Source organism: Pyxicephalus adspersus, chromosome 2 (assembly GCF_032062135.1).
Source record: "Pyxicephalus adspersus chromosome 2, UCB_Pads_2.0, whole genome shotgun sequence".
In the NCBI taxonomy this organism is placed as follows: Eukaryota; Metazoa; Chordata; class Amphibia; order Anura; family Pyxicephalidae; genus Pyxicephalus; species Pyxicephalus adspersus.
The window spans coordinates 8,916,374-8,928,276 of NC_092859.1; the positions used below are offsets into that span (position 1 = coordinate 8,916,374).

The following is an 11,903-nucleotide window of genomic DNA, read 5'->3' on the forward strand; positions in this document are numbered from 1 at the left end:
TCATTTTTAGTTTTAGCTATGCAAGGTCATAAAAGATTCATTTAGATATTGATTTAGAAAATGGGAGATACCATGAACTATGTTCTTTTTCATGCTCACATTTGACTTCTTCCCTTATAGAGACCCAAGGGCCCTGCTCGACCTGCTCCCGATTTCTTCCCTCCCTGGTGCTGCTCACATTTTCCATGTTTATAGCACAGTACAAAATTTGGTCTCCCTCCTAATCTTGAGTGGACTATCTTTCCTCTAATAAACTGATGATACTGTGAGATCGCCTCGAGAAAGCTAATGCTACCTCCAGACTACCATAAACTCTCCCAGCATGTTACAATCTACCTTAAGCTCATGCATGGCTTTCTGCTATTCATTTGACTATTTATTCTTTCAATAAATTATTTTTCTACATTTTACTTTTTTGCCTTTTATTTTTAGTGTCATTCATGCCCCTTTTAAAGTGCACCTGTGCTTTAGATAAACATAACATAATTAATTAAAGTGCATGTATAGCAAACATTACAAGATTTACCCTCACCTTTTGTTCTGGTGGCATCTTTATGACTTTCCATCTTAGTAGTAATGGTCAACGGGGCAAATTGAGGGGGGAATCTACCAGATGAAGATACCGATGGCAATAAAAACCTAATCAAGGGTCTAATCCTTCCCTAATCTATTAAAACTGGTAAAATGTTTTGGCTATACATGCATTCTATGGAGATATAGTGTATTTTGGAAGGTTAATGCCTAGTAGATAACTCTTGGTTCTTTGTGATATCTTTATACCCACATGGCCATATTTTAAAGCTAAAGTTGTGGATAAAAAAAGCTAATGCCTTAATACAGGAGGCTTGTATATTCTTCTATAATTATTTTTCGCATGTTTTATATGTATGGTATAACTTGGCATAAACCTTTCCTCAGTAAAGGAATATAGGAATATAGGCCTGTGACTGCCATGTGGAGATAACTGGTCTTGTATCCATCTACATTCTGGTTGAGAAAGGCTGTAGTCCACCATTCTCAACCTTTTTTAACATGGGAGAACCCTTAAAATAACTTTCAGATGTTCAAAGTGTCCCTGATTATTACTATACAGCTCCCAGTACATTAGTATGGTGGTCATGGGAAACAGTGCCACCCATACAGAAAGCCAAAAGATTATTCTGGGTCAGACAATTTGCCCATTTCCCAAGAAACCCCTAAAAAGCTCTGCAGGAACCCTGGTTGAGAAAAACTACTGTAGTGGGCCTGCTGAGGCCAAAACATCTTTTCCAGAGTATATTCTGATTTTCCAAAGGCTTTCAGTGCACACAAAATGGATTTATATCCTTGACACCTATTAAGAAATTTGAATGAAAATTTGTGCCTCGAGTTCAGCTTTGAAGACCTAGAAATATACAAGGCAAAGCTTACCATAATCCTTCCAAAGTACACTAAATCCTTAAAAATGGAAAGGAAACTCTAGGGCATTGACCCCCATTTACACCTAACTCTTATACAGGATATTATTTGCTCCAAGACTACAAGTGCACTTTAAGAGCGACATTGTCATAAGCTTGCATGCCTTCTTTTACAATTTATATAACACTCATGTTTTATTATGTCATCATCCCTATGTTTTCTAAGAAGTGCTTTATGAATCCTTTAACAACGGTAGAACCCATATGTGGGTTTCTTGGCTGAGCGACCAAAATGAATATCAAATAAATGGACCAGGGCACGTTGGTGGAGAAGTTCATATTTATATGAATGCAGATGATTTATTTGCCATGAACCCATGACATCACAAGCACGTAATATTCATGAGAACACAACCCACCCAATCACAAAAGATGAGTGACATCACAAAACTTTATATACATGAGGAATACAAGCTGTCCAATCATTACAGACCAGAGACATCACAAACCCTTCATATTCATGGGATCACAGCCCATCCAATGACAAGAGGCCAATGATTACACTGATACTTCATATTTATGAGCACTTAACCTATCCAATCACAAGAGACCAGTGACATCACCAACCCTTGATATTCATGTGAACACAATTTGTCCAATACTTAGAGACCAGTGACATCACCAAAATTTTATACTCATGGGAACACATCCCATCTAATCACTGGAGACCAGTGACATCACTGAGCCATCACATTCATTGAAAAACATGGCCCCTCCAACCACTAGAGACCAGTGGCATCACTGACACTTTGTCTATGAAAACTTTGCCCATCCAATCACTAGGGAACAGCAACATCATCAACTCGTAATATTCAGACAAACTGAATAAACTAATAAATTAAAGTGGGAAATAGTTTGTAGGATATAATTGGGCTGTGGAAGACAGGCTTGCACAGATTTTAATATGCAGCATCATTCTACGTCTGACTGAAAAAAAAACTACGTAAGCTTGTCATGTTTAACACTTCTGGCCTTCTGGAACCCCTTTTTAAATTCCATCATTGGCATGGGAACAGTTGGAGCAAAATGCCACTGTTTGGGGCAGCATAGATCTTCTGCATAGTGTAAGTAAAACTTTAGCAACCACTGGTAAAAAATAAGTGGCATAGAAATGTTGAACCATGGTAAAATCACTGGGCTCACTTAGAAGAGGCACCATAAGGAGTCATTATTTGGCATCCATAGGCTACCCTGATAAAACTGAAATCTATGAAGGTCTTTGCATGTTACCACACGCAAAGCTCAGGAGTGACATTTAGCCATTCAGGTACCAATGACTGCAATGTGGGGAGGTAGGTGAAAACGCACACATTTCCTGACTATATCCCTGGACTTGGGCTACAGGGAAGGTTACGTTGTCTCTGGTAAAGTGAACCCTATTGTGCCCAGAATGGGTAAAGTACAGGTTCACTTTTGGTTAAAGAATTGTTGGAATGGTTCCTATGAATAACAGCTCACTCATTTGCAGGGTAGATTGGAAGCTCCAATGTAAACTCTTTAGGTATATCACTAGTTATTTTAGCATGGTGGCTGAAATGGTCGCTGGAACTCTCGCTTACACCCCTATAGTCTAAAGGTTGATTGTTGACTGGGACACTGTAGGTTATTTGGCTTCACCACAAGAATTGGCCTTAATCTATGCTGGACACATATGACCATGTTAGGGATATTAGATTGTGAGCTCCTCCAAGGGACAGATCGTTCAATGGACAGACACAGCTATGTTGTCTGTGAATATTTACCTAATATGTTGGTGCTATATTAATACATGATGATAACAGTTTAGAACAATGTGCATGCCCAGTAAAGAAATCTCCATTCCCACTGTTTCTTACAATTTCCTTACAGATAAAATTATCACAATCATGCTGAGAGAAAATACCTTCCGCAAACTGTTACTTGGAATAGAACAATTGTCTAAAATATATTTCCATGCTATAGAATGACCAGTGGAAATGAATAATCTCAATATTTTGAAGGTTGTCCACATACTTTCGAATATTTAGGACAGGGGTCCTAAAGTCAAAATGATGTACCAACAATAAAAACTTGGACTTAATAACTCCTGTGCGCAGTAAAGTTTACTTTGAAAGGCAGGGCTCCGTGATCTACTCTCGTTGCCTTTGCGATCTACTGGTAGATGCGATCCACCTGTTGGGCACCCCTGGTTTTGGACAAATCTCTGATCACCCTTTGCACTACATAGGTGTCGGTGAATCAAGGGCCTGTGTACCAGGGTTTTTGTTGTGTTTAGTACAGATCCGTGGAAATGCAGGCCAAAAAAAGGTCAACAATGGCTTTGGTGCATTTGTAAAGGATCTTGAAAACATGTTAAACCACGTTATAGATTTACCAAAAACATACATACAGACCTCATACATGCTGCATGAGGTCATCACAAGCCCCAAAAGAGATTGTAAAATGAGATTGTAAATAATGGCTGACATTAAACAGCATGACCATTACTACCATTGGTCAGGCCAAGTAGCCTACCATATTGTCCACCATGTTTTCTCCAGACTTTGGAAAGAAAGATACTTACTTCAGACTTAAAGCAATGATTTTCTTTTCTTTTTCCGTCCTCTTTGTCTCCTGTCTATATCCCGCCTTCTTTTCCCCTCCTATTCTTTGTCTATTGCTTCTTCTCCCTTCACAGATAACATCGATGAAGCTGAGCGCCAGTGGAAGGTTGAGTTCCACCGCTGGAGTGCTTATATGATGCGCTGGAAGAACCAGTTTGACCACTACAGCAAGCAGGAGCGCTGCAGCGAGCTGTGACATCACTGTGACATCACACTACCATCACCAATAGACTCTCCTGCTCTTCAAGGAAGGAAATTACCAACTGAGGCTAACTGTCACACCACCACACTGTCCTTCACGCCGCATGTGTGAAATTCAGGGGAGTTATTGTACATTGTATCATTACTTTGACATCACTACACTCACAATCAATTATATGTTGTAGAACTAAGACATATGGACATTGTTGACATGAGTTCACCCATGCAAATCAATGTGATGGTTCCTGCCTCTTGTATGTACTGTATGTCCCAACTCCCTCCCTGCAGTCCCTTTGGGGACATTTCTCATCCCTGTATGATGCTGTGACCCTCTCCTACTTCCGCATGTCTATTTGTATATAGTGTTTGATGATATAAAGATATAAATATATATAAATAAATATAAAATTTATATATATACATATTTCTAATATATATATTGAGGGAGATTTATGTATGTTGTATTTATTAGTGATGCTATGTATGTCAGAACTTAAAGGAACCTAACCGCCTCCACCCCATCCCCTTCCAAAGCCACAGTGCCCCTTTACCAGGTAAGTCCACCCAAGCTGAAATACGTCTTGTGTGAAAATAGGGAAGATAAAAATATTGGTTGTCTTTCAAGGCCTCTAAGATTTCAGATGCCATTTTGCTAAGAAAATGTAGAAGAAGAATATCACCTGACTGGCTGCTATAGGTTAGTAAGAATCTACAGCTACCATTTTCAGATTGTATTGGCGATGCTTGTTATTTTACCACCCAGCTAGGTGAGTCCACTTGGGCAGATCTGCAGGTTTCAAGCTATAATATCTATCATGCAATGCCAGCCAGCCAGAGAACTTCACAGGTGCCTACAGGCCTCTTGGGCCAGGTGGAAGCCATATTTGTATAGTCCTATACCAACATGTCATTAGGTTCAAGGTTACTAAAAACTGGGCTACCTATGTGGCTGACTTGTTGACAAAACTCCTAACTTTAGTTGCAACATGACAAATCTAAAACGTTATGCCCTAAAATCCATTAAATTAATTTGCCTTCCCTGGCTATACTGAATGGAGTGTGTTGGCAGTGCCCACAGAGGTTTTAAAAATGGGGGCCCAAAGTGCCTTCCTGAAGGCTGCCAATGTTGACCTCCGAAGTAAAGGGGTGTATTGAACAGTAGACACCATGTTAGAATGCCTCAAATGCTGCCTTTGGTATCTCACCCATCCTACAGGTCCATTGCTCCCCTTAGCCTTCCAACCGCAACCCAAGAGTCTACAAAGAAACCGTGCAAATCCTCCCAACACAGAGGTTGCAGATCTTGGCCATTGACTTTATAGGGAATCTCCCTTGGATAAACCAAGAGGAACCTGGTTGATCACAAGTTTGTTGGGCGCTATGGGATAAGTTTTAGCTTTCATTACATGAACATGGCGTGATGGGGCTAGTAGTTCCAAAGTGGCTGTTAAGCCAAAAACTGACCAGATGGTATCACCGTATACTAATAATACATTGCTGTAATTGTTTTGTCATATATCAATAATTCTATATATTTTATGTGTCTAAAATGTTATATAAAAGAGATCTATATAAGAGATTATATATATATGTATACATGTACGTGCACTATATTAAACATCCAACCCTCTAAAAATTTTATAGGCACAATATATATCAACCACTTTTGTGAAATAACACATATATACATTGTCATATTTATTGAGTTTATAATGGTCCATAATGGCCAATCAAAGTCCAATTTCATTCTGTTTCCAATGATCAAAGCAGGCTTTTTTGGTTGGTTAATGTAAATCTTACTTTTCATGACATAAGCCCCCACTATGAACTGTCTGCAACGTATGACCAATCAGATGCTGGCTTTCTTTTATTCATTATGCCTAGCTAGCAAAAATATGACCTGGCTTCTTATTGGCTGCCTTGCATTGCTAGCAATGTTACGAGACTTGGTGTATATCGTCAGAACCCTTGTACATCGACCATAAACCTTGTTCTTTTTTATTTATTAAACATTTCTGTATTGTTTTTTTTTTCCTTTTTTTTGTGTTACCAAACAGACAGCAGAACTGTGATGTAATATCAACTAATCATTTGTATGTTTTCATGAGCCTACACACAAAACTATACTCCGGTTGGTTGTTAAGATCTGCAGGACCTAAGTGCTTTTTTAAACAGTGTTATTATATAATATTTTACTTGTGCAATAATTTATCTGAATATCCATCAGGTGTACGGTTCTAGAATTATATTGTAGATGAAAGAATGGTTATATATATATATATATATATATATATATAGATATATGTATTAAAAACGTTTTTAACAGTATTGTGACCTCTTACCTATAAGCTTAATCCAGAATTGGATCCAGAACTAAACTAGTCCTCCAACATTGATGTTTTAAGGTTGGGTGTATTGAATGAGAGCAATATGCAAGATGCAGGTATGGCGTTTTCCAATTTGAATGCAACTTTTAGTGGTTTAGCATCACTGGTTATGGTTACTGCACTTTGCATTTCAGGTTTGCCCTTCTCCCTGCCCCCTGTGATCCAGGTTTATGTACATGGAGGCTTAGGGTATGAGTTTCGTTCTGAAAGCTTAGTCAACAACATTCTTGATGAAGAAAAAGAACCACCATTTACTATGCCTTTCAACCTGAGTTGGTGCTGAATGCCGATTGCAACAGCCACACAAAACTCAGGCCATCATGGATGTTGCTGCAGATGTTCTCAGGCTAATGGGTCCTCGGGGGCTAAGCTGCTCATAATTTTTATGATGACCCCTCCCCGTATGCACTATAAAGCAGCTACAGAGAAAAAAGATGCATGTGGATTATGTACAGTGCAGGGAGGGATCAATAATCTAGGTTTCCAGGGCACTTCAGTGTTTCCCCAACTCATCAATGTCATCCAATTCCAACTTCCATATTGCCAAGGGCCTGAATATACCCATAATGCAATCTGTCCAGGCTTCATGCCCCAACAATCAAAGGCCTCTCTGTAACATTGTGGTCATGAGGAACAAGGCTTGTATTTGAGTCGTTCAATAAACAAGATAAAACCTCAATTTTTGTCAGTGTATCTTTCTTACAAAAAAAATAATTAGGACATCAGTTTCCTGAGTGGACTTTCTTTCTTTTCTGTCCGCTCTTTATCTTCTGTCCATGTCCCAACTTATTTCCCCCTCCTATTCTTCCTCTATTGCTTCTTCCCCCTTCGCAGATAACATCGATGAAGCTGAGCACCAGTGGAAGGTTGAGTTTCACCGCTAGAATGCTTACACCACTACAGAAAGCAGGAGCGCTGCCCAGAGCTGTGACATCACTCTGACATCACACTACCATCACCAATAGACTCTCCTGATTTTCTAGAAAGGAAAGTACCAACTGCAGCTATCTGTGACACCACCACACCAACTTTATGTAATCTCCGAAATTGAGAGAGAATATTCCCAAAGGGAACACAGATTTAGTGCTTTTTTTCTAGCCCTTTCACTTGAACTCACATGACCAAATGCCTACGTGTACCAGTATGACCAGCCAGCATGGTGGGTAATCGGGTGGCTTCAAAGCCTCCATACTTGTTTTAGGTCAGTAACCTTGAATGCTTTAAAACCAGAGAATCATAAAGATTACATAGTTAATTAGATTTAAAAAAGTCAACCAAGTTTAACCACCAGGGAAAAAACATATCCCAGGTAAAATGATATGATATACATATTTGATCCAGAGGAAGGCAAAAAAACCTGGTTTAATTTATTCTAAAAAAGGAAAAAAATAATTTCTGATCTCATGGATCTTTGTTGTCTTTACTTTAAGTAAGTAGCACGGTCTTCTTTTCCAACATTTTTACGTGACCTCGTAAATTCTGTTTGGATGAATAGACATACATTTTCCTAACATATGCCTTTTATGACTTCCCAGAAGAGTGCAGCATTTTGTAGCTGAAAAGAGAAGTGGGGCAACTGGTTAATAATACCCATGGATTTAGAATAAAATGGCCAACACAAGTGCGATTGTGAGGTCTCCACAAACTAGGTCAGCGTTTCTCAACCAGAATTCCTCCACAATTTGCTAGGCATTCCTTCAGTCTACCTCTAAGGTCAATTTAACTGACACCAGTCACCTGACACCTTTTTGGCTATTTATAAGGTGACATTCTTTCCAATGGCCAGCAATGTAAAAGACATTCTTCCCACTGACCCCCACGCTGATGTACTGTGAGCTGTGGGCATAGTCATTATAGCCAAGGTTCCCTGAAGGACCGAAAGGTATTTCAAGGGTTCTCCAATGTTAAAAAGGTTGAGAAAACGGAACTAGAGTGTTTTCACATAGTAGGCTTCCTTACATTAAAACCTTCAAAAGGGAAACCCTTCCAAACCCCTTCATATATATTGATCCCATTGGTCCTTTTAAAAGGGTGTTTGAGTAAGTCAATATATAACAGAATATTTCTTGCCCAATATCTGATCCATCAGCGTTTAAGGAATAGTTCTGCTGTGCTTTCTCTATTACTTGACATTCTTGATTATATCCTGAAACCGAAGATCAAACGTCAGCAGGCGCTGGATAAAATGTCTCCTAACAAGAATTAGACAGCTGAAAGCCAAATAAGGCCTCACGCTAAGATCCCTGCCAGTACCACACTGTAATCATATCCTGGCTGATCTCAATGCTTTATTCAATGTCTTATGAGAGTTTGAGGAAATAAAATTTAGGAAAACTGAAGTATTTGTGTTGCCCAATTGATCTAATAAAAATCCAGGTGTCATCTAGTGAAGGTTGGACAAAAATGACTCCCTATGTCTGTTGTTGCATTGAGAAGTCCTAGCCAGATTAGCTATTTAAAACTGCCATGTACATACGATTAGTAATCTGGGGGGGCAGTTGTGGTGTGCAGATAGCAGCTTCTTCTAGGAGGTCAGAACTTGGCATTGTCCCCTCCTGCACGTTCTTTGCTTTCTTGTTTTCTGAGGCAAACAATAGGTTGTTAGTCTTCCCTTTTACTTTGATAGATTGTAGGTTCTTCTACCCTCTGTATACCTTAATAGATTGTAAACTCTTCTGTATCCTTCCTTATATCTTATTAGATTTTAAGCTCTTCTACCTCCCTTATACCCTAATACATTGTGAGCTCTTTTATGTCTTCTCCTTATATACTAATAGATTGTAAGCTCTGCTACCTTGTGTTTCCCCCGTACACTCTAATAGATTGTTAGCTCCTCCTCCAGTTGAATCTCTCCCTGCATTACAATCCCTGATTTCCCAGATGGAATAACATAACATCAGTCTGTTGATGAAATGTATCACTCTGTTGTCTTGCGGCAGCTGGAACAGGTTCTGGCCACCGACCAGCAAATCTTCTCCCAATTTCCCTAAGCAGGCTGGGAGGAAAGTAATTACATTCTGGAAGTGTCAACTGACTTCAATGCCCCACTTTCCTGGGGAAGCTCAAAGTCCGGTCCTACATTACTTATTAATCCTTCATGCTGGCCAGGTGCCCAATAACAACTTTCAGGGATAGAAAAGACCTTTAAGTGGCCACATCTCCAGCACTTTGTAGTACTGCCCACATTTTGCGGCAGCATTCTTCATGTGCCCCATCTGCTAGCCAATCTGCCCATGTCATGCCCACCCAAAAATCTGAAGCTGGAGCTGCCATTGATGCCAAAGTGCTGGCATCTGCCAAAGTCATGTGGTTGGGAGGACCCTGCGGAAACAAGAGTTGTAGGGGAGAAAATTAACCTTTGCTGTACCCTGAAAGCACCACCAGTTTAGCTTTAAGGTTCCCCACTTGCCTCATGGCCAGTGACTTAAAAATGGCTGAATCCATTGGGTCACCATACAAGCCAGGCAAGAAGCATTTTCAATAATAGGTCAGCAACTTTATTTATTTCTTTCCAATGTTTAATGCTTAATGTTTTACCTACCATAGGATTTCTAAGCTCGGTCATCCAGTCTTGAGCAATGTATAACTCAAAGCCACAAAGCTGCCATGTCTAGGAGGTCTCCAATTTAGTAACACAACTAGCATAGTCTCTCCCCTATTGGACAGAGAAAGGAGAAGCAGAATACTGATGAGCTCCTCTTTCTGTTAACTTTCTCCCTCTCAGCTTGTTCTGCTTCTTCTTCTTTCTGTTCTAAGTTCTGCTTTACAGGGACTTCAGTCTAACACAGAATCAAATAGACTTTTTCAGACCCTAACACCAGTAATTTGATTGTAGCTTACCTGCAACTAAACCGGAGTTTCACTTTAACTAAGCAAATTGACTGAAACCCCTGACATCAATTCCTAGAGTGTGTCAGCAAACAAGAGGATAAGGAGACCTTTCCGACATAAGAGGGGAAAGAGTTTGATTTAACGGCTAAGTAAGCGTTTCTTGACGTCTCACTTAATCTATGGCAGCTGTAAAATACTCAATGACTCGCAGCTATGGAGATGCTTTTGTCTGGCTTGTGCCGCAGATCACCAAGAGCCAAAGCTTTCCCCATTGACAGCGTCCAGCTGCTCGGTACAGATGGCCTCTTATCTTGTCTGTATAGGTTGTATTTACATGGACGCCTGAAAAGGCCTGCTACAATTTTCTGCTACTTATCGGCCTCCGCCAAACCAACCGCCCATGTCAAAGGACTTATTTTTAGATTTGTAGCGTTACAAACTGTGTAATACAAATATAAAAGTAGGCTTAAAACTGGCCAAAGAAACATAGAAACGAGGAGATGACTATTCAATCATTTCTGGTCTGTAGCTTGTCAAAGACTTTACATGTGGACAGTTTTGGTCTATAAAGGATCACAGACCTTATAAGTAGATAGTTTTGGTCTTTAGTTGATCACAGACCTTACATGTACACAGTGTTGATCTGTATAGGATCACAGATCTTATAGGTAGACAGTTTTGGTCTGTAGTTGATCACGTACCTTACAAATAGACTGTGTTGGTCTGCTCTAATTTTCTGCTGCTTATCGGCCTTCACCAAACCAAATGCCGAGTCAAAGGAGTCACTCCAGGACTCACTTTTAGATATACATCTACAGTATATATTTACGAACTGTGTAAGAACGCTTAATAATAAGCTAAAAACTGGCTAATGAAACAAGAAGATTCACTATTCAAACTGTTATAGCCTGTAGCTGGTTGTCCACAACCAGCTTTCCATGTGGACAGTTTTGGTCTGTAAAGGATCACTGACATTACATGTAGATAGTGTTGATCACAGACCTTAGACAGATTTGGTCTGTAGTTGGTCAGAAACCATACATGTAGACAGTGCTGGTCTGTATAGGATCACAGACCTTATTAAGTAGATAGTTTTGGTCTGTAGTTGATTTATCCAGGAACATAGTGTGAGTCTCGCTGGCTGCTCATGAATGGAAAGGATTCTTACGGCTCGATTCATTAATGCAGCCGCAATACTCCTCCTCTCAGAGTGAGTCATGCGGCTTGCATTTATAAATGAACGGGGCCGTGGGAAAAATCAGAGGATTTTTCCCACGCTGCATTCATTCATGAGCAGCCAGCGAGACTCACACTGTGGTCCTGGATAGATAAATTCTATCCAGGAACACATAGTACAGGGCTGCAACAGCAATCAGAGGAGTGGAGCTGACAGCCCTGCTCCCCTCATTGGTCTTGCAGGTCCCAAAAATTCTGTCGCGCCAGAC

The 11,903-nt window shown here is 39.9% G+C and overlaps 1 protein-coding gene across 4 annotated transcripts in view; it reads left to right on the top strand.

The window, feature by feature from the left end:
• Positions 1 to 7,306, top strand: part of ACHE (acetylcholinesterase (Yt blood group)) — a 60,738-nt gene extending 53,432 nt beyond the window's left edge. For 3 of the 4 annotated variants that reach the window (XM_072399411.1, XM_072399410.1, XM_072399412.1), the window contains exon 4: positions 4,114 to 7,306. In XM_072399411.1, the coding sequence (XP_072255512.1) occupies positions 4,114 to 4,235 (122 nt within the window). In that variant the 3' untranslated portion in view covers positions 4,236 to 7,306. Of the gene's footprint in view, positions 1 to 120; positions 411 to 4,113 lie in introns of those variants that run through there. The other variant, XM_072399413.1, reaches the window with a different exon arrangement.
• The last annotated feature ends 4,597 nt before the right edge of the window (positions 7,307 to 11,903 follow it).